We start from the raw sequence: 24812 nt of genomic DNA, 5'->3' as shown, positions 1-24812 counted from the left end.
GTATATATGTATAGGCCACCAAAATTATTAATATTTACATCATAAATGAAAAATAAAATGTTTTAAATATTACAGACAAAGCTATTAATTCCATGTAAAAGTACTGGTACTTCTATTATCACAATAAATTCTATGTCAACAACATAAAATTCAATAACTGCATCATTCTGAAGCAGAATCTATTCCGACATCTGAAATATCAGTTGTAAAACAACATTATAAGGTTATGAGTACTGAGATATCCATCTAGCCATTAGATCTAATGCTGACTTAGAAATGATGTGCTAAATTGTCACGAAACCCCGATTTATTCACGATATCTGAAACATATCGGCTGAATAATTTATCGACTAAGTCTATGGGTCCAGTGCCTTGATAACAGTCTGGAAATAATCCATTTTGACAACATCTTGTCTGTAAAAACTCTTCGCTATATTATGGTAACTCCTAAATCTATACAAAAATAATTAAGTTTTAAAATTCCCCACGTTTGAAAAAAAAAAAAAATCATCACTGTATTGTCGAGGAATCTGCAGTGTTGCCATATTGGATTTACACTTCATAATTATTTCACAGCAAATCACAAAAAAGTTGAGCAAGAATTTCCCATAGAAATGTCCAATTTTTTCGATAAAAACAAATGTAACAAATCTAAAATTACTGTGGAGGGTTTATTTTTTGTTGAAATTGTTGTTACATTTTTTATCCACAAATTTATATGTCCGCAAAAAGACGAACATGAAAATGAACAAGATTTACTCATGAAATCAACAAAATTCTAATTCCACGAAAGATATGTGATTGTACAGTATAACTTAATTAAAATATTTTTGTATATTAGGAATAAAACAGATCAGGTGTAGATAATATTCCCTAATCTTTTTCTGATCCTGTTATAAGCCCAGACGGGTTAAGACATAATTCTGACTCAAAGTAGGATGCAGGCTTATTGTAGGGCATCGGTAAATGATTTTTTTATCAATTTTACAAAACTGTAATAGACATCGGTGGGCTTATGATCAAGAATGAGCTTATTGACAAATGTGTTATTTCACATACTAGAACAGAGTACTACTTCTGACAGACATAGACTATTTGTACTCTCTCAACTGTTCTATATAAACAACTTTCATTTAAAAAAACATTGTCACAAACAAACTTCTGGCTCGTGTCTTTTAAACAATAGAAATCTTACAAAAAAAGGACCACTCGGTAGATATTTTAGCTGTGTATTTTATCAAAAGATCATACTTAAAGTGATTAGCACCTTAGCACCAAAACACTGACAGTGTCTTACACACGAAATAACACATGTTAAAAGTACACAACTCTTATGTTTAACAAAGTAGTCATCCATTATCAATTCAGTCAAAAATTGGCCTATAGTTATTGTCTACTGTTGTCTGACAGAGCTACCTGACCGGGAAAAAACAGGTGATTATTTCAGGGAGGTCTGTAACAGTGACACAAGTTGGAATCCTACCCATATTGACAGGGTTTTTTGAATGATTTTGATAAATTATTGGGATAATGTTCGGTGTGAATAGCTCTTTACATCTTACAAATTATAACTTACCCGAATGTCAGAACACATTTTCTGAGTACTCCCAAGATTTTGTTTTGTTTTTCTGAGTACCCTGAAGTTATGTTTTGTTTTTCTAGCAATTCATTTAAAAAAAAAAAAAATTTCATTAAAAGACTGAAGAGCTCTCACAATAACATTTATTTTCATGATAGTTTTTTTTTAGATGTCCTGAATCCTCTTTGTCTTCTAATTCATCCACCACAAACTTATATAGTGTAAGTCAATTTATTGAATTATATCAAGTGTTCACGGAATAGCCATTTTTTGAAAAAGTTGAGTCTCACAAAAATTTATGATTTTACAGTAAGTCAATAAATAAATTGTTGTTTTCTCAATATTGTCTATTTCAGTAGTATCTGTTTGTTTGCAATTTCATTCCATCATTAGAAATAGACAAAAATAAAATGTATTGAATTTAACGACCTACACAGACTCAATAAACCAATCGCATTCTGATCTGTATACAAAGAAGCTTTCATTAAAACATCAACACGTGGAAATCATCAAAAAAATGTTACAAGTCATGCTGTAATGCCATTTTGCATGTCAATCATGCATAAAAGGTCATTACTATGTTGACCTTTTTCTGAAAAGGTCATTGACTAAATTTTCTGATACTGGTAGAATGACTCACCAGAACTTGCACGTCTCCTCCAATCTTGGCACTGATTGACTTGAAATTGGCAAATTCTCCCTTAATGATGTCGTCAAATGCCAGAACATATGGGGCTACCGCATCTGTAAAAACAAAAGGTCAACAGAGGTCATTTATCAGAGGTCATCTGTAAAAACAAAAGGTCATCCATTAGAGGTCATTTATCAGAGGCTATCTGTAAAAACAAAGGGTCACCTATCAAAGGCCATCAGGGGTCATCTGTGAAAACAAAAGGTCATCCATCTGAGGTCATCTGTAAAAACAAAAGTTCGCCCATCAGAGGTCATCTGTGAAAACAAAAGGTCACCCATCAGAGGTCATCTGTAAAAACAAAAGTTCCCCATCAGAGGTCATCTGCGAAAACAAAAGGTCACCCATCAAATGTCATTTATCAGAGGTCATCTGTAAAAAAGTCATTCATTAGAGGTCATTTATTAGAGGTCATATGTAAAAACAAAAGATTCAGGGGTCATTTATCAAATTCCAATAGTACAAACCAAAGTTATTTTGTCATATACTGTTAATGTACAAGGTCATTTATCAGAGGTCATTTTGCCAATACAAAAGGTCATTCACAAGAAGTTGTCTTTTAAAAAGTCATTCATCAGAGGACATTTTTAAAAGCAGAAGTTCACTCATCAGAGGTCATCTGGCACAAGTAATCATCATTCCTACCTGAAATTTGACACTTATTAGTTCAAACTTCCTATGTATAACTCCATGCATTATAAGATACCATGGACTTAACCTGAACTTAATCTGATTACCTTTTATATAAAGATTTCTCTAAAATGTACACCGATATTTCCAAATACAAGTATGACACCAAATCTATAGAAATCAACTGATGATGAGGCATGAACCACAAACACTGAACTTATGCTTCTGGCTAAAATAAAGATTTCGGAGTAAGTAAACTGTCATACTATTGTGATAAAAATTCCCTGTTAGCTAATAAGCCCACCCACATATCTGTAACTGTTCAGTGGAAATAATGAAAAAAGTTATTTCATTATCATGTAAAAGTCCATTACTTATTATCTATGTAAATGTGTTGGTCACTTTGTAAATATTAAATACTAACCGCTGTATTGTACTGTTTAATGTTCATGCGGCTCAAAATTTTATTTATTTACTACTTGTTTCTAAAAAGTATCTCCTTGATCTGTGATTTCACGAATTAACAGACATTCGACATAATAAAACATTTTGTAGACAACATAAAACATTTTGTAGACAACATAAAACACTTTGTAGACAACATAAAACATTTTGTAGAGAACATAAATTATTTTGTAGAGATATAACTTTGCCGATCAAGAATATTCATAAATCCAATTAAAATAGAATCCTAATTTTACAATATTGTTAATTGAGATATTTTCACCCCAGGTTATTTTCACCCTTGTTCTACTATACATGAATTCACTTAGGTTCATTTCACCCTTGTTCTACTATACATGAATTCACTTAGGTTCATTTCACCCTTGTTCTACTATACATGAATTCACTTAGGTTCATTTCACCCTTGTTCTACTATACATGAATTCACTTTGGTTCATTTCACCCTTGTTCTACTATACATGAATTCACTTAGGTTCATTTCACCCTTGTTCTACTATACATGAATTCACTTAGGTTCATTTCACCCTTGTTCTACTATACATGAATTCACTTAGGTTCATTTCACCCTTGTTCTACTATACATGAATTCACTTAGGTTCATTTCACCCTTGTACTATTATGCATGAATTCACTTTGGTTCATTTCACCCTTGTTCTACTATACATGAATTCACTTAGGTTCATTTCACCCTTGTTCTACTATACATGAATTCACTTAGGTTCATTTCACCCTTGTTCTACTATACATGAATTCACTTAGGTTCATTTCACCCTTGTACTATTAAGCATGAATTCACTTAGGTTCATTTCACCCTTGTACTATTAAGCATGAATTCACTTAGGTTCATTTCACCCTTGTACTATTATGCATGAATTCACTTAGGTTCATTTCATCTTCTGAGGAGTATATAAAAGGGTTACATCAGTTTAACAAATTATCATCTTCATCTTAAATTCATCCTCCCTGTTTACAGACAAAATGGGTGAAAATTAAATGGCGACAAAATTTTTCCAATATACAGCTTAAACTTTTCCAGAGTGATGCGGTGGTAACTCACTCGCCTTTCACTGATGCGTCTAAGATTTGATTCCCCGAATGGATGTGAAAAGGTAGGGGGTCACTTCAAACAACATGTTCCTCCCATCCTCCCCGTACTGCCCTGGTAGATGGTAAATTTATCCACAAATTTTTTGTCTGTCCATAAAATGGCACACATGTGCAATTATAAAACTGATTTCATGAAAAATGCTTATTTTTAAAAAAAACACGAAATTTGAGACCCACGAAAATATAGGATTTCACAGAAACTGATAGCGGAGGTAATAGCTGTTTATCAGATCTGTTAGAGTTAACAAACGTAGAAATCAACCTTCTGTTAAAATCATAAAAGATACGTTCATAAAACAGACTAAATTCCTATGCCTGGCAGACGGCTGTACTTCACCTCTTAAACGAAAGTGGACTATTTGAAATATTTCAGCAAACCTCTTGACAGATTCAAAACTGTGTGAAAACCATCATTATAAAGCTATATTGTACAACCTTCAAAAACAGCCCTAATGTGTAAATAGCCAAATTTATAGCGGAGGATTCATGTGAAAGCAATTTTCTTCAAACCCTTTTTTTCATACCAGCCTTGTGTTAGTGGTTTAGCTTAAGTTTTAGTATGATAGCTCCGTACCTACATTACATTTTATAACTAATTTCCTGTCTGCCTAAATGAATTCATGGTTAGACAGATTAATCAATCTGTTAAACAGTACAAAATAGCAGAATCCAAATGATTTTCTTTGTTTTAAGAATATTAAGAAGATGAGAGAGATGGTAAAATAAGTTAATGGCGATTGGATAGAAAGAAGAAAAAAAGCATTTAAGAGGATGAAGAAAAAAAATGAAAATCAGAGAAATTAAAGAAATGAAAGAAATAAGAATATGAAAGAAAAAAAAAGAGAATGGAAAGAAAAATAGTCAAGCAGGAAATAGGCGGATTATGAAGGAAAGAAAAATGATCTGTTGAAGGATAGAATAATTACGTAACTGAAAAGAAGGGTATTTGAGAAAGAAAACAAAGAGAATATAAAGAAATGAATGAAAGAAAGAAAAAAAAACAGAAAATGACAAAGAAAGTTTAAAAAAGATAAAGAATCTAAGATGGCAGAGAATGGAAAGAAAGATTAAAAAAAAGTAAATAAAAACTATGGGGAAAGTAAAGGTCTGTTTAAAGAGACCAATCTGTTACTCAGCTTCATGAGGAACACAAACCACCATGGGTAGGGATCACAGAACCACATGTCATTCGACGTTCACCTGAGGTTAAATAGACCAATGTTATCAAAGACTGAAAAAAGAGGACAGAAATAAGAATGAAAAAGGAAGAAAGTTGCTGACTACTTTGATTATTAACACTGAATTTCTGAGTAATGGTTCAGGAAAAGAGAGTTAGAGAGGAGTAGACATCTTAATTTTTTCCAGACTTTGTAGTCCATTGATATCAATAAGAGGTCAAGGGCGTGTCACATATTACATGCTTATCTAATACAAATACAGTTTGGTGTCAACTGTACTATAGGCAGAAACTTTAGATGTGGCCAGCTCTGCCACCATCAACAAGCATTAGATACATGTGTGTCACATGTCCCAACATAACTCCGTAATTATGTGACACAAAGCAAATGCTCAGCGACATGATGATCGACATGCACAGGAATGCATTTCTTTTCTGATCAATCACATGACTATCTCAACGATTCTTTATAATTACACATTCAAACAAGTTCAAAGCAAATAAATCCATTTTTACGACCCTCTAATCATTCTTTGGCACCTTTGTGATCAAAAGATAATTCTGGAATTTTGAATATTAATTTTTAAGACACAAATCTTTGATATTTCCTACAGTTAAAAATGTTCATAAGCTAATTATGAAATTCCCATAATAATTTGCAGAACTATATTTTTACCAGGCACTTTAAAAGATCCACGCTGTACCATGTTTAAAATATAATTATAGCTTTGGGTAATAATTTCTATAGTCGAACCCTGACCCCGAAATCTTCAAAAGAATTCATTCTGTAATGGTGGCAATCACTTTCTCTAAGATCCAGACTCGACATCACTGCAGCATTGTACACAGGTGGCATGCTAAAACGATCACTAATTACATATGAGACCTTGATTGATCACAAATGTGCCCCCACCCTTAACTAGTACATATAACATAACTAATGTAGCTCTACATGTGCTTTAATTTGTTTAACTTTCATAACAGTAAAAAAAAGTACAAAAAACATGAATACATATGCATTCAGGTTGTCTTCTCACTTCACCCTGGTTTTAATCTGCCTCAGGTATAGCTTAGTGTTAAAACCTGTATGACACTTGATTAAGGACTAAGACAGAAGAATATTGGACACTACCCGTACATAAAACCAAACACCAAAAGACATTCAGCATTATTTTGCATATGAATAAAAACATGAGCAATGCATGTTATCACCTTAAGAAAAGAGATCTGCACTGATACAGAAGTGCATACAGTTGTTATATAACCAGATCCCCACAACTATAATTGTAAAATCAGACCACCACCGCCCACCCCCTCACCACCCTCACTCCCCATCCCCAGACTATCCTTGTTATATCACCAGGCCGATCCTTCTCTCACCCCCACACTATTGTTATATCACCACACAAAACATCCCCATCCATGTTACATAACCAGGTCCCCTCCCCCAACTTCTCAGACAACCATTCTGTTGTTAACTAGCAAAAGTGAGTTATTTATTATAGTTTGTAATTATTTTATCAATCTTTCATGAAAAACACAATTCCAAAGATGTATTTTTTCTATTTCAAATTTCTGGCATTTGAGAATCTCTGTCAGATCACTGCTTTTATTACACCGACAACGCCTCCAAGAAAACTTCCATCTTATCATCCAGTGGGATGCCGTATCAACCTTTTACATAAGAATCTCAAGATGGAAACTTTTTTTTTTTCAAATTTTGAAATATTTTCAAAACTTTTTCAGTTGAAGAAATGCCTGGTCTTACTCAAACCTGTGACCAGATGCCGAGTGGGCGGACAAAATCTTCAAAACAAAGATATTCCACAATGATGAATGTAGTGAGTTATGACAAACCATTTAATAATACCAGAGATTACACTCAGGACATCAAGGTGATGATTTATTGCCTGCATTGGCCTGGTATGGTATAGGCATTACTCTTGCCTGGCTCCTGTTAAACTACATCTAAAAACATTATATCATCATGAAAACTTTTTATCTTTAAATTTTTACATATAATTTGTCGGCATGCTTTTTGCACATTAAAGAATTTGAGAATATATTCATAATAATGTCTAACTACATGTTTTGATAATAAAATCTCCATTAATTTTATTCTCATATTCTCGTCCCATTCCTCATCCCAATATCAACCTTTTTTTGTTATCATTAATTCAACTCATCATTAACGGGAAAGATGAAATACTACATTCTCAGATTATCTAACATGTGACGCAATATCTGTCATCAATCTGTTATATCTGATGTCAAATTTTGTGTACGGCTTAATGAACATGTTCAGGGGTTTTTAGTTTTTATTGTATTTTTTTTAGGTTGTCCTCAAAATAAGTAAGGATTACCTCCCCTTTCACAACACTGAGAGAGAAGGGCCAAGGCATTCCTCTATGTTAGATATATCTTATGTTGCTCACTACATATCAACTCATCTTAACAATCAAAACTTGAGATGGCAATGAAGAATATATTTTACCTATAGTATTTATGATGGATTGGGGATTGAATGTGTGGGTTTGGGTCTTAGCTGTTCTAGCCCAAGAACAAAACAAAAGGCCTAAGAGGCATGCATTAGCTATTCAGCCAATAAACTTGACAAACAATTTCTGATAAACCTATTTGGTCCCATCCTTGTGGTAAAAAAGAAGTCAGATTCACTACTCATAAAAAAATTGCTTCAGACCAAACATGAACAATATCCTTGAGTGGAAGAAGGACTTCTTAAGAACTTACATTTCCCCAATTGGGCCCACCTCTCCCGCCCTAGGGGGCCAGGATCCACTGTTTATACAGAACATAGTTTCCTTCACCCAAGAACACCACAAACCAAATCTTGGTGATATCTAATCCTTCCGAATCAAAACGTAGGATTTTATGGAATCTGTTCCTTTTCCTCCAATTGTGTCTATCCCTCCCATCCCAGGGAGCCAGAATCCACTTCTTAAACAAAACTTCCACAAGAAAAGTTCTGACTAAATTTTGGAAATATCAATTCCCTCCTACAGAAGGAGTAGGATTTTAAAGAACCCACTCCATTTTGGGCCAGATAAGCTAAAAAAGGAAAACAACTAAGCATATTTAAATTAGGTGGGAATAAACCATTCTCATACTGTTAATGTTGCTCTTATTTTGACAGCATAATAAAGATCCAATGAAAATTATGCCAAAGGTATTTATCATATCAACAGATTTCATACTCTATCTAAGCACTGACATTGATACAGAAAAATTACCAATTTACTCTAAATAAGAGGCTCAAGGGCCTTAAAGGTCATCTGACTATGAAAGAGGTCAAATAGGCCTACAATAAATTGAAAAAGCATGATACAGGCCTAGATATCAGGAGTCTTGGCTTTCGGTTATTGAAAAGAAGTTGCTTACCGGTAATCATTTCAAAATATCTGATCCCTGTCACCTTAAAATTTCATCCAATATCAGCACTCTGGGCCTTTTGGTTCTTGAGGAGAAGTCATTCTGACATTTTAACACTTTGATACCTGTTATCTTGAAAGAGGGTCAATGTCATTCATATTAACAAATTTGGTAACCCTACATCCTAGCATGCTACAGGCCTTATATCATCATCCCCTGCCATTTGGTTATCGAGAAGAAGTCGTTTCAAGATTTAAACATATTTGACACCTGCACCCTTGAAAGCTGGTCAATAAAACCTAATTTCAACACCTCCCCTTTTGGGGACCTGTCCCTCAACCCATTAGGGTCGAATCAAAATTCTGAATTTAAGAAATGATAACACTCATCCACTGATGCATCAGACAAAATTTGGATGAAATAAATCAGGTATGAATGTGGAATAGGCTTTTAAAGAAAAAATTTACGCACAACAACAGACGAAGCACGAAGTCCGGATCAGATGACATAAGTATTACAAAGATAACTTTAGAAAAAGGATTGTCACTAACACATACAGGTTGAAATTAACATCACAATGTCATATCATATAGCCTTTGTTGTAATATTTCATAATTCTGCGCGTCAAAAGTGAAAGAAAACAATGCAGCGAAATTTTAAAATTCAGTTAAAATGTGGAAATTGAGTCCAGTGGAAAAAAAACTCCATTTTATACAGTATTCCAATGAACCAATGGATTTATAGAGTCAAACAACTTTGTTTACATTTTAACATACCAGATTTATAGAGTTAAGGGACCAACTTTGTTTACATTCTAACATACCAGATTTATAGAGTGGAGGGACCAACTTTGTTTACATTCTAACATACCAGATTTATAGAGTTAAGGGAACAACTTTGTTAACATTCTAACATACCAGATTTATAGAGTTAAGGGACCAACTTTGTTTACATTTTAACATACCAGATTTATAGAGTTAAGGGAACAACTTTGTTTACATCTTAACATACCAGATTTATAGAGTGGAGGGACCAACTTTGTTTACATTTTAACATACCAGATTTATAGAGTTAAGGGAACAACTTTGTTTACATTTTAACATACCAGATTTATAGAGTTAAGGGAACAACTTTGTTTACATTTTAACATACCAGATTTATAGAGTTAAGGGACCAACTTTGTTTACATTTTAACATACCAGATTTATAGAGTTAAGGGACCAACTTTGTTTACATTTTAACATACCAGATTTATAGAGTTAAGGAAACAACTTTGTTTACATTTTAACATACCAGATTTATAGAGTTAAGGGACAACTTTGTTTACATTTACCAGTTTATAGAGTTCTTTGTTTACATTTTAACATACCAGATTTATAGAGTTAAGGGAACAACTTTGTTTACATTTTAACATACCAGATTTATAGAGTTAAGGGAACAACTTTGTTAACATTTTAACATACCAGATTTATAGAGTTAAGGGAACAACTTTGTTTACATTTTAACATACCAGATTTATAGAGTTAAGGGAACAACTTTGTTTACATTTTAACATACCAGATTTATAGAGTTAAGGGAACAACTTTGTTTACATTTTAACATACCAGATTTATAGAGTTAAGGGAACAACTTTGTTTTTTAACATACCAGATTTAACATACCTTTGATTTAACATACCAGATTTATAGAGGGAACAACTTTGTTTACATTTTAACATACCAGATTTATAGAGTTAAGGGACCAACTTTGTTTACATTTTAACATACCAGATTTATAGAGTTAAGGGAACAACTTTGTTTACATTTTAACATACCAGATTTATAGAGTTAAGGGAACAACTTTGTTTACATTTTAACATACCAGATTTATAGAGTTAAGGGAACAACTTTTTAACATTCTAACATACCAGATTTATAGAGTGGAGGGACCAACTTTGTTTACATTTTAACATACCAGATTTATAGAGTTAAGGGACCAACTTTGTTTACATTTTAACATACCAGATTTATAGAGTTAAGGGAACAACTTTGTTTACATTTTAACATACCAGATTTATAGAGTCAAGGGAACAACTTTGTTTACATTTTAACATACCAGATTTATAGAGTTAAGGGAACAACTTTGTTAACATTCTAACATACCAGATTTATAGAGTTAAGGGAACAACTTTGTTTACATTTTAACATACCAGATTTATAGAGTTAAGGGAACAACTTTGTTTACATTTTAACATACCAGATTTATAGAGTTAAGGGAACAACTTTGTTAACATTCTAACATACCAGATTTATAGAGTTTTGTTTACATTTTAACATACCAGATTTATAGAGTTAAGGGAACAACTTTGTTTTTTAACATTTTATAGAGTTAAGGGAACAACTAATTTTAACATACCAGATTTATAGAGTTAAGGGAACAACTTTGTTTACATTTTAACATACCAGATTTATAGAGTTAAGGGACCAACTTTGTTTACATTTTAACATACCAGATTTATAGAGTTAAGGGAACAACTTTGTTTACATTTTAACATACCAGATTTATAGAGTTAAGGGAACAACTTTGTTTACATTTTAACATACCAGATTTATAGAGTTAAGGGACCAACTTTGTTTACATTTTAACATACCAGATTTATAGAGTTAAGGGAACAACTTTGTTTACATTTTAACATACCAGATTTATAGAGTTAAGGGACCAACTTTTTAACATTTTAACATACCAGATTTATAGAGTTAAGGGAACAACTTTGTTTACATTTTAACATACCAGATTTATAGAGTTAAGGGAACAACTTTGTTTACATTTTAACATACCAGATTTATAGAGTTAAGGGAACAACTTTGTTTACATTCTAACATACCAGATTTATAGAGTTAAGGGAACAACTTTGTTTACATTCTAACATACCAGATTTATAGAGTTAAGGGAACAACTTTGTTAACATTTTAACATACCAGATTTATAGAGTTAAGGGAACAACTTTGTTTATTTTACATTTTAACATACCAGATTTATAGGAGTTAGAGGGAACAACTTTGTTTAACATTTTAACATACCAGTTTAATAACATACCAGATTTATAGAGTTAAGGGAACAACTTTGTTAACATTTTAACATACCAGATTTATAGAGTTAAGGGACCAACTTTGTTTACATTTTAACATACCAGATTTATAGAGTGGAGGGACCAACTTTGTTTACATTTTAACATACCAGATTTATAGAGTTAAGGGACCAACATTTTATAGAGTTTAATTTTAACATACCAGATTTATAGAGATTTATAGAGTTAAGGGAAAACTTTGTTTAACTTTGTTTACATTTTAACATACCAGATTTATAGAGTCAAGCAACTTTGCAGTTAACACATTTACCATACAGTATGATTGCTAGACAAGTCCTTTGTTTCACTAATCCTTAACACCCGTCCACACACAGTTGAGCCTCTATCAATATACCAGTTAAAGCTCAGATGTTTAGCTCAGCTATATGGGACAGAGCCAACAATGTGCTGATGTTTGAGGACCACAACATTTCACGCGTACTGCAACAAGTTTTCACATAAACTGACGAATTCATATCTTGTAGTATTTTATCAGCATAATCTTCCTATCAAATAAAAACTAAACATTAATTTTTAATATTCATTAAAGCAATATAAACAACATGCGTAATAAATCTCAATGGTGTATCAGCTATATCATTGTTAGGAAACAGTCAACAGACATATCTAAGATAAACCTGTGTTTAATTGTTCTCATTTTATAGTAAGCTACCAATAAACGGCAGCCATGACATAACGTTGAAATCTACATCCAGTAATTATTCATGGTAAGCAAACAAAAAAGAGATTAAAGTTTCAAGCCGACGCCCTGCAGTATTGGAATTTAGGAAATAATTGGATTTCTAAATAACACACCAGACAGCAAAGATGGGATTATCATGTCAAAAATGTGTTTTATTTTCTATAAAACTGTAATGGTCAGATTCAAGTACAGCCAATTAAAACAGATATCTCTGTGTAATGATAACAATCATCTCCAATAGCCTGTCTTAACAATGCTACTATATATAGCAGCCAATGAAACCAACAAGAAAACCCCTTGACCTTTCTTTCACTTTCTGTGTTTCTAATGTAGATACCTTGTAATGATAGATCTTGGTACACAAGTCTCTAAGACAAATTTCATGAATCTTTTTTTAAACATGTAAAACTTGTGTATGAACCTAAATCCCTGAATCACGTAAAGATCTCAGTAAACAAGATTTTAAGACAGGGTTCGTGAATCTTTTTTTTAACTGTATCTATAAACAAGATTAAAATGCTAGAAAAAACAGAGAATTGTAGAATCAAAATGCCTTCCAGGAAAAGAAAAACATCATGCCATGATTAATCAACCTTATCAAGTTTCAAAGGAATAGGTTAACGACTGACAGAGGATTTATACGGAGAAATCTAAGTGCTGAAAAGACAAAGCGTAAAAACTCTTACAAAAATTATTGAATCAATATGTTTTTCAAGAAAATACAACTTTATGTCACTGCAATTAAGCCCTGAGAAGTTGAAAGAGATCACAGCGGAAAACTATGGGAGATCTTTGGACAGAATATAATTGCTGCAGAAAACAAAGGGCAATAACTCCAAAAATTCTTGAATCAAAACATCATCAAAGATAAATTAGTTAACAATTGATGAATAGGATATAGAGACAAGATCAAAATATTAAAAAAAAGACAACAAATGCAATTTCTCTTCCAAATTCGTTAAATCAAAATGCTGATCAAGAAAATATAACCTCATAGCAACTAAGTCTAAGGAGTTTGCAAGATATTGGTTGAAAATTGTGGGAATGGATTTCTGAAGAGGATTTAAATGCTGAAGAAAACAAAGGGCAATAACTCCCCCAAAATTTGTTGAATCAAAACATTCAGGAAAAAAATATAATGCCATGTTTATTAAAACTTGATCAGTTTTAAAGAAATAAGTTAACTGATTAATGGGATATACATGCAAGATTAAAATATTGAAAAACCCACAGTGAAAACTGTTCCAAAAATAACTGAATCTAACTGTCATTCAGTGACAAAGAAATTTCATATTATGGTTGAGTAGCCAACCAAGTTTCAAAGAAATTGGTTTAAAAATGAAAGATCTCCAGACATAAAAAAAGGTGCTTAAAAACGAAAGTAAATAACTCCTCCAAAGTTTTTAAATGGAACTTCTGTTCATGAAAACACAATTAAATGCCAAGTTTGAAAGAAATAAGTCAAAAACAGAAGGTCAAAATCTTCTGACAAGGTAAAGGTTATGAAACTTATAAAGGGCACTCCTGCAAATTGCTGTTCTGGAAAACAAAACTTTCAGTTGTAGTGCTTAACTCGAACAAGTTTGAAAGGTAATTGGGAAAATGTGGGAGTAATTCTGCAAAGAAATCAAACTTAATGACTGGCAGACAACACCATAACCTAATGCATCTTGTCAATAGGCACATGAAAAATTATTTTTCTTTGATCATATTTGGAAACGTCAATTTGATGACTTTATGGAATAGGACTGCAGTATTTTTCATTATCATTTCCATTCTATATTCTAGAAAAGCAAAAAGTCCGTCAGTAATAAGATGAAAAGTTATTGATTAAGTGTGTAAATTATGGGCGACCACTTATCACAACGGCAGACTATAATGACAGATGTCCGAAATGTTTGTGTCTTGTTTTAAATCCCTCTAATTCTAGCTACAATTCTTCTTACTGTCAAGACATCAACCACCAGACACAGGACACTATACAATTTATAGGATATAAGTCTTCATAAAGCATAGAAACACCTAAGGCCAAACAAAAGAAATTTCTTGTTTACAGTAACCCTAAAGCTACCTAACACAATATTTTGTGACTACCCTAATTTTTTCAGGGCAGTTTTCAAAGAAGCACTGTTAAAGTCAAGATCTCTCTCCTGTATAAACCATATAAAAATATTCGTTAGACAAAATTTATTGCCAACCTACCTATCTTCCTATCTCCAGTTGTTTCCAAAATGCTACCAGGAAACACATTTATTTTTTTGTCAATCCTAAATCAGACAGAGTAATCATCACTATCAATTAGCTGTGGAGTATGTCTGTGCTGTAGGTTTGTCATGTTAGAGAAGTTAGAATCCATATATAGCCAGCTTTCCCATTGATTCTTAACTTTCAGGTTTTGTATGACCATGATGACAGGAAGTCTAATGCATTTGTTCATATTAATATAACATCTAGCCGATTTCTGCGCAATTACATAAAGTTTTTTTAAAATTCCATCATTCAAGGTTTGCTATTACTTCAAGATTTTAAAAAGTTTTCGATAGTAAGAGGACCACGGTATCGGTTAACATCTATAAGGGAATATTTCTGGGTTTCTATGGCAATGGGTCATCATGGTTATCGCAATACATTGATGATTCGACTATTGTTACAGCTCTACTTGTATCTGATTTCATGTTTTCTATGACAATTATCATAATTATAATTACATTCTTAAACGGCCTGTCAACACATAAAAGGTCATTAGGGCCATCAAACGGTAACAACACACAGCGATCCGAAAGGAAATAACATTTAACAAACCAAAATGTAAAAGACAAATGTTAAAAATCTTAAATGGGTATGTTAACACATTAGATTAAAATGGTGCATCATAGCCTATTATATAGACCAACATCTTTCAGGTAATGTAGAATTTTACAATTCTCAACAGTTTCAAAAAGGGATTTTAAGCATGTAATGTTACAATAAAAACGTTCTCTAGTAGACAGAAGGTCAATGCAGTCCAATAAAAAATGTTTTACGGTGAACGGCTCATCACATCCTATGCACCAAGGATTATCTTCGTCTTTCAACATATATGAATGTGTAAGGTATGTATGACCCATCCAAAGACGGGACAGGACAACTTCGTCTCTGTGATGGTCTCTATAGCCTGGAGACTATTCACCGATAACAGGTTTAACGGAGTGCGATTTGTTTTTTGTATAGGTATTCCATTCCTCATGCCACTGAACTTTTAAACTTTGTTTAATAAATGGTTAAAAATCGGTAATGAAGTTTAAAAACAACAGGTGGTAATGATAATGCTTCCTTTGTGGCACGATCTCTTTTTTCATTGCCTGGTATTTCCATGTGCCCAGGAACCCAGCAAAAAGCAATACCAAAGTTAAAGGCTAGTTCATGATATAGTATTACGGTATTACGAACGAAAATATTTTCGATATTTCTATTGCTAAGACTTAGTAGAACAGAAAGAGAGTCTGAATGGATAACGGCTCTCATTACTATGACAAGAGGCCCATGGTACCTGTTAGTGTCTCTAACTGATCATTTCATAATGTCTATAACAAGAGGTCCATGGTACCTGTTAGTGTCTCTAACTATTTATTTCATGTTTTCTATGACAAGGGGTCCATGGTACCTGTTAGTGTCTCTAACTGATCATTTCATGTTTTCTTTGACAAGTGGTCCATGGTACCTGTTAGTGTCTCTAACTGACCATTTCATGTTGTCTATGAAAAGGGGTCCATGGTATCTGCTAGTGTCTCTAACTGATCATTTCATGATATCTATAACAAGAGGTCCATGGTACCTGTTAGTGTCTCTAACTGATCATTTCAAATTTTCTATGACAAGAGGTCCATGGTACCTGTTAGTGTCTCTAACTGATCATTTCATGTTGTCTATGACAAGAGGTCCATGGTACCTGTTAGTGTCTCTAGCTGATCATTTCATGTTTTCTATGACAAGAGGTCCATGGTACCTGCTAGTGTCTCTAACTGATCATTTCATGATATCTATAACAAGAGGTCCATGGTACCTGTTAGTGTCTCTAGCTGATCATTTCATGTTGTCTATGACAAGAGGTCCACAGTACCTGCTGGTGTCTATAACTGATCATTTCATGTTGTCTATGACAAGAGGTCCATGGTACCTGTTAGTGTCTCCAACTGATCATTTCATGTTGTATATGACAAGAGGTCCATGGTACCTGCTAGTGTCTCTAACTGATCATTTCATATTTTCTATAGAAAGAGTTCCACAGTACCTGCTGGTGTCTATAATTGAATGTTTTTATGCTTTCTACTGCAGGGGGTCCTTGGTACCTGTTAGTGTCTATAACTCAATATTTCATGTTTTAATGGCAATACTTAGTTTTTTTTTATTCTAAGTTAATATGTTTACTTTTTGAAAGAACAGTTACTTAAATAAATCATAATTCCTATTTAAACTTTTTCAACATCATCGTTTTTCCAAAACAAGTGATTTACATATTCTTTCCCTCCTTGATAACAAAACCCCTAAAGGCCACCACTATAAATTGAAAGACAACTAGTGTTTGTAAATTAAAGTCAAAGGCAATCTCTCTACTACATTGTTGAAAACACAATAACTGCTTCATGCCACATTTCAAATGACTTAAAATGTTGTTTGATCTCCCAAATAGATTAAAATGCACAAGAGCAGCACAGATATCAGACCCATTATATTGACATTTTACATAAACTGCCTGCAGGTTGTCGCTCATATCTGTGGTCTACTAGTCTACCGTTACTATTACAAGGTGTATCACATTAAACACATATAAACATACAACAATTCATTGTAGATACATGAAAAGGCTTGTTACCATAGTTACCGTATTTATTCTATAACAATCAGCAGCATGATACATCAAACTCAAAATCGCGCAATTTAGAGGACATCAAAAGAGCAATTATTGATACATATAGGTGGGCTTATTGAAGAGATATCGGGTCAACTGCTGAATATGTAAGTCATAGGTTCATGGCTATTAAAGTGTGATGGCAGATGGCAATGACATTTGATTGTCATTGTAATCACCTCAAATTATTTCTGTCGAATTCAAATAAAAAAAAAAAAAAAAAAACAGATACTAACCTGGTTCAGCACTTGCTCCGCGACTAGTAGATGGTGCCTTTAAAGCCAGTGCTTCAAGTCTGGTAGCTACGGCTTCAAGCCGGTTCACAGCTGATGTCAAAGCTTCACTCGACATTTCCTCTTCTTCTGCTTTAACTCGTTCCCAAACTTTGGCTAATTCCTCCTGTGCTTGCTGGATTTCAAGATCCAATTGTTCCTCTTCGTCCCTCTGAATATCCTCTATCACTTTATAAGTAACTTCCTCTCTCTGTACTTCAATTCCCTTCTCTTCAATTTCCACAAAAGCAGGAGTCACACTTTCCTCACTTACCCCTTCTTCTGGTCCTTGACCTTGACTAATAACTTTATCACCGGTGATGTACCCTTCAGCCTCACTCACTTCCTGTTTCTGTGTTGGGGAGGTCTCCTTTTTTAGTTTGACTTCCTGTTCCTGTTTTGGGGAGTGACCAACTTCCTGTACAGGGGAGGTAATCTCACTAAGTGATGTGCAGGTCACACTGTCTGTAGGTTGAGATGATTCTGTTCTCTTTTTCTCCTGAAATGATTCAGATTCTGAGTCACTTGGCTCACCACAACAACAAAACATGTTTATGTAATGATATCACTTGTGAATGACCGAATTAAAGGAAGAAAATTCCATCAGATCATCAACACTTTGTCTTAATTACATCCACATTGTCTTCATGGCCTGTGCATGAATATACACGATAGAGTACACAAGTATACAATACAAACCGTTCCCCAACTATAACAATGCTGTATACAAGTAATGTGTCTATAAGTCCCTAACGCTGATAGATTTCTTATGATTTCCTTCTTAAGAATGTAGGTGTAACATATGTACACAACATATGTACACAACACATGTACACGGAGATAATTCTTGTTTCACAACAAAACAGTAAGTATGTTCTTTTTGTTGGATTTCAACCTCAGTTTTCAAACTCTATTATATGTTGAGAAAAATGTCTTCCATGAAACCTGAAACCTGAAACCTGTTCTGGTTTGTTCAGGTGCATAGATGTGAAAGTTAAAAAGTAAAAGTTCTACATGCACCAGATCTACTTGTTAAAAGCACACACACAAGGTTAAACTTCAGGTTAAACTTCCGGGTCACCACGTGCACACAACTAACTTTTCTGAATTGCTCAGCAGATTTTTCCAACAGTAAAGTCTATTGTCCTACCGTATCCATATCTGAATTTCGAACAGACAACACCTTTCCACAAATAGAGCTGTTTAAAAGGTCCCTCTTTCAGCGTTGTTTACGAAGGATTTAAGTATTAAAATAGAGATCATTTGAATACTAGCAACTGGAAAACACCTATTTCAGATTTAACGCACCACTTTCTTGACAGGTCAAAGATCAATATGTGTACGGTATTAGCTTAGGTATATGTTGTGAATTCCAAATTCAAGTGTCGTCTGCTCCTCATCAAACCTCCAATAACTCGATGTCTGAAAATTTACTCACTCAGAAAGAAATCATTCCTGTATATTTATCAAGAGTTTTCAATATTCCATCCAACATGAAAAGTTGACGACAATTAGGAGTTCTTGTTGAAAGTCAATTTATATTTTGTTTTCAAACTGCTGAATGTGAAAGTAGCATCTCAGAGCTAGGTCACGACCAGGACAACTTTAAGACTTAAATGATATTTCATACACGATCCTTTTTACCGATGATCTTATCAAAGTTCCATATCAAACAAGTTTATCTGCGTGTTCGTTTCTCTCCTATAAATCCTCACATGGAAGGTCTCTTCCGTTATATCATCCAGCACACTCACTGATAGGTATCAACTAGTTGTCAGCACAGAGATATCACAGAAATGTCGACAGAATCTCAATATTTACTTCTAAATGGCAGCCACCTAACTGGCCACGTTCAATGTAACTGGCCACCATACATATACCACTGAAGTGGTACAACACTCCTCCATAGGATCAATAATCCCTGTTTAAAAGTTTGTCACTGAAAATTCACTCCATCATTTTCCCAACACCTGTTTAAACGTAGAGTTTAAAACGTACGTCTAAACTTTACCTCGCCCAACAGTGTAAATATTACAGAATACCTGATCTCTGAAGAGAATCAAAACACCTTCTATCCCAGACAGGTATAAAAAGTAAAGGTAAGATAAATTCCTAACAGGTGAGAAAGCCGGCTGGTGTGGATTAATAATGTCTACCTGTAGATATTATAGACAGGTATTCTAATCTAAAAATAGAATTTCAGAAACAGGTTTTTTTTTCTCAACTATTTAATCACCCTCAAAAAACTAGAATTATCAATAGATTTTATGGTCAACTTTAAAAAGTTCTTTCTTTGTAAATTCCAGAAAAAGTCTTTTCTATCGTCTGCAAACTGAATATATACAGATATATATTCTGGTGTAAAATTTACTGTATACAATTTGAAGCTTATAGTTCCACAAAAATCATAGAGAACATTCCCCTGTTCTATTTATAGACACACTACACACTGCCAAGGTCAGTGCATTTAAACCATCCTGAATCTATTTATAGACACATTACACATCATTATTTGTGTATTTGGTGGAGTTAAGACACCAGCAGCTTTTGTTACGTCTAGTTGAAAAAATTTTCCCTTTAAAAAATCCAAATTTGAAACTTTCAGCACAAATCTTGCTGGTTAATGGTATGAATCAAAAGTCGACACTTTTCTGGACAATCCTTAAGTCTCCTCAAGAAATTAACAGTCCAGAGTATATGTGTGCACTGTATTCAATATTTCCAAAAGTTCAGTCTTACGTACAACAAAGTGTACACAAGTCCTTGACATTTGAGTTTATCTGTTGATTCAATGGCACATTTGAATATCTTCTTTTTCAAATGATGAAATCACCACATGTTAGTCAAGGCAGGTTTTTACTTCCGATGTACATCTGTACATGTGTATAAGGTTGGGTGAGGGGCATACTACATATGTGCAGTACTTCTAGATCGACCAGACAGCTGCCCTGGGACACCTCGAACATGGGGTATTTTCTCTATTTCTCTGATTTAAACTCCCAAGCCAAAAACATACACAGAGGCATTAGAATTCTTAGGTTGATGAGTTAATTGTGAATAGTGAAGTTAACGACTAAAAAATCTGATAAAGGATACTTTTACTCAACGTTCTTAGAGTGATATTATTGTCTGTTACAATATATATGATTTAAAACCACAAGTGTACAAAGAAAAGATGATGAGAAGAACACAAATCATGGTTTCTATGGCTGGCTGACAACATCTTTAAGGATACTTGTACCAATAATCTTAGCCTTCACCACTGCTAAAAAAAAAAACACTGCTGTCTACAAACTTATGTTTAAGGGGTTTTCTTTTCACCAAAATTTCACCATTAAAACCTGATTCCTAACATTATGTTCATAGGATTCTTATTCCATAAATTCTTATTTCATTATGAAAAAAATTGCTCATGAACAAATGTTTGCACACTTCTAACAAAATTTTATGATCAAAATCTGCAAAAAATGCATTGTTAAACTTAATATAAAAGACATGAGTATCAGTGAAACTATAGAATGCTCCCCAAAACAACGTAACTTGCCACAAAATTTGAATGAAGACTAAAGTGTATTTTATTTCCAAGTTTGATCGCTTAATTCTGTACCAATTCAAACTTTTACCTGTGCTCCTGTCTAAACGCAGGTATCAATGTTCAATTAAAAACTACAATATGGCTTGTTAACACCGATACGGCTGACCAATCACACTCAGTCATTAAGACCAAAGCCATGAATTTATTACCGGAGACAAGGCAACGCTTGAAGGGATGGACCATGAAATACATTTGACACAAATGCAGTATTCAACTCAACGTTGTTTGAATCATCTGTGTTTAATTTACTAAAATAAAGAAGAGAAAAAATCGGAACCAAATAAAACATTTGACTCCTCTGATGTATTCGATTCAAGGGTGTTCAACACAAGTGAGTTTTACTGTAAATAGATACTGATAAAACATAACAACACAAAGATTAGTTCCAAGAAAAACCAAACTAGAGAGAAATCATTTTGATATCAGTACAACTTAATAAAGAAAACATACAATTTGTGTTATTCAACAGAAGTCCTGTAACTATGGCAATGTTTATACATTTGACCAATGAAGTACTGTAACTATGGCAATGTTCACACATTTGACCAATAAAGCCCTGTAACTATGGCAATGTTCACACATTTGACCAATATCAAACTCCTGCATGATTTCAATGATACAAAGTTACACAGATATGTATTTACAAATTTATGAAGCAATTTACAACTTATTGGAGTATACCCTAAAACAGAAAAACAATATTTTAAAAACTTTCACGTCTAAACTGGTTGTAAATTGTGTTAACACCTACATATGTAAAACTTTGAGAACTTCTGCATGTAATCAGAGTTGTTAAAATGCTTTAAATAAACATATTTGTAAACATTCTGACAATTTTAATTTGCTGATCATGCGGGCTAAAAGTTGTCTTCATTCGATGAAATCTTCAATAAATATCAACTTGCAGGTATTTTTGAGATGACACATTGTTTAACAAGCAAGGCCTTCATTTGAACTTTGCAACCTCAAACTGAGACATTTTCAAATTTCTTTTTTTTTGTTACATATCACTATTATCCTAATCTTGATTCAATTCATTTTTGGGAGCTAGGAAATAAATAATGTTTTATATAATGAATCAATTTATGAAAAACAGAGAAGATGGCACTAAGTTATAGATACAAGATATCGATTTAAAACAGAATCATGGCAGTCGCAATCCAATTTCAATAATAAGCTAAGTTGTTAAAATGTAATTCACATTACAATTGTTTTGTCCCAAAAAAACACGACAATCAACTGCCAATTAACAAAACCTGTACATCCAGAGTTAATTTAAACACCCATAGATCTGTTTCCATCCTTTTCTTAATGAATTTGGTGTCTCTAATTACTGATGTTCTCTCGACATCAACCTACTGTCCCCCTTTTACCATCATGCACATCATCCTCACTAATCTACCTTAATTCAATCTCTACATCATCAATAATCTATTACATGTTAAATTTTCTAGCTACCATTGGCCTGTCATTATCATACCAATCTACAACTGCTTGAATACAACTCTCATGGCTTGTATAAGAATGTTGGGGGCTACTATATACTAGCTCATGCATCAGTTGATTACAGCTTTGACCTATGTAAGTGAATATATGATGTGTGTGTTCCCTACTCATAATCCTGACTCGAGCTCCCTACTCAACGCACCCTATTCATGTTCCCTAATCATGTTCTCCATACTCATGCTCTCTATACTCATTCTCTCTGCACTCATGCTCTCTGTACTCATTCTCTCTGTACTCACGCTCTCCGTATTCACGCTTTCCGTACTCACGCTCTCCGTACTCATTCTCTCCGTACTCATGCTCTCCGTACTCATTCTCTCCGTACTCACGCTCTCCATACTCATTCTCTCTGTACTCATTCTCTCTATACTCATGTTCTCTGTTTTCACTCTCTCTGTACTCACACTCTCTGCACTCATGCTCTCCGTACTCATGCTCTCCATACTCACGCTCTCTGTACTCATGCTCTCCGTACTCATGCTCTCTGTACTCATTCTCTCCCTACTCACGCTCTCCATACTCATTCTCTCTGTACTCACGCTCTCCGTACTCATGCTCTCTGTACTCATTCTCTCTGTACTCATGCTCTCTGTACTCATTCTCTCTGTACTCATGCTCTCCATACTCATGCTCTCCGTACTCATGCTCTCTGTACTCATTCTCTCCGTACTCATGCTCTCTCTACTCATTCTCTCTGTACTCATTCTCTCCCTACTCACGCTCTCCATACTCATTCTCTCCGTACTCATGCTCTCCCTACTCACGCTCTCCGTACTCATTCTCTCCGTACTCATTCTCTCTGTACTCATTCTCTCCTTACTCACGCTCTCCGTACTCATTCTCTCCGTACTCATTCTCTCTGTACTCATGCTCTCCGTACTCATACTCTCCGTACTCATGCTCTCTGTACTCATTCTCTCTGTACTCATGCTCTCTGTACTCATTCTCTCTGTACTCATGCTCTCCATACTCATGCTCTCCGTACTCATTCTCTCCGTACTCATGCTCTCTCTACTCATTCTCTCTGTACTCATTCTCTCCCTACTCACGCTCTCCATACTCATTCTCTCCGTACTCATGCTCTCCGTACTCATGCTCTCCCTACTCACGCTCTCCGTACTCATTCTCTCCGTACTCATTCTCTCTGTACTCATTCTCTCTGTACTCATGCTCTCCTTACTCACGCTCTCCGTACTCATTCTCTCCGTACTCATTCTCTCTGTACTCATTCTCTCTGTACTCATGCTCTCCGTACTCATATTCTCTGTACTCATGCTCTCTGTACTCATTCTCTCCGTACTCATGCTCTCTGTACTCATTCTCTCCGTACTCATGCTTTCCCTACTCACGCTCTCCGTACTCACGCTCTCCGTACTCACGCTTTCCGTACTCACTCTCTCCGTACTCATGCTCTCCGTACTCATTCTCTCCGTACTCATGCTCTCCGTACTCATGCTCTCCGTACTCATTCTCTCCGTACTCATTCTCTCCGTACTCATGCTCTCCATACTCATTCTCTCTGTACTCATGCTTTCCCTACTCACGCTCTACATACTCACGCTCTCTGTACTCACTCTCTCTGTTTTCACGCTCTCCGTACTCATTCTCTCCGTACTCATGCTCTCCGTACTCATTCTCTCTGTACTCATGCTCTCCGTACTCATTCTCTCCGTACTCATTCTCTCCGTACTCATGCTTTCCAT

General features: G+C 34.2%; 2 protein-coding genes across 2 annotated transcripts in view; both read right to left on the bottom strand.

The window, feature by feature from the left end:
* The window catches only part of LOC132548330 (adenylyl cyclase-associated protein 1-like), a gene marked incomplete at its 5' end in the record, with an annotated part of 82780 nt that extends 63923 nt beyond the window's left edge, over positions 1-18857 (bottom strand). The window contains 3 exons of the mRNA XM_060212186.1: positions 2220-2323; positions 17973-18507; positions 18708-18857. Coding sequence (XP_060068169.1) covers positions 2220-2323; positions 17973-18507; positions 18708-18857 — 789 coding nt within the window. The remainder of the gene's footprint in view (positions 1-2219; positions 2324-17972; positions 18508-18707) is intronic.
* A 4395-nt stretch (positions 18858-23252) lies between these two features.
* LOC132548329 (serine-rich adhesin for platelets-like) lies at positions 23253-24812 on the bottom strand. Its single transcript, XM_060212185.1, has 2 exons — positions 24665-24812; positions 23253-24628 (listed from the first exon to the last, which is right to left on the bottom strand). The coding sequence occupies exons 1-2, from the start codon at positions 24810-24812 to the stop codon at positions 23253-23255; spliced, it is 1524 nt and encodes a 507-aa protein (XP_060068168.1).

This window comes from Ylistrum balloti, unplaced genomic scaffold (assembly GCF_031769215.1).
Source record: "Ylistrum balloti isolate Yb309-2 unplaced genomic scaffold, AGI_CSIRO_Ybal_v1 Utg370008, whole genome shotgun sequence".
Taxonomy (NCBI): Eukaryota; Metazoa; Mollusca; class Bivalvia; order Pectinida; family Pectinidae; genus Ylistrum; species Ylistrum balloti.
Note: the sequence above shows the minus strand (reverse complement) of the source record. Positions and strands in the feature narration are given on the sequence as shown.

What these genes read in the sequence shown, in the direction of transcription:
- LOC132548329 (XM_060212185.1), bottom strand. Translation starts at nt 24,812, where the DNA reads ATGGAAAGCATGAGTACGGAGAGAATGAGTACGGAGAGAATGAGTACG. An exon ending in AGTGAGTACAGAGAGCGTGA is followed by an intron (nt 24,629 to 24,664) that starts GTATGTAGAGCG and finishes GCATGAGTACAG; the next exon opens with AGAGAATGAGTATGGAGAGC.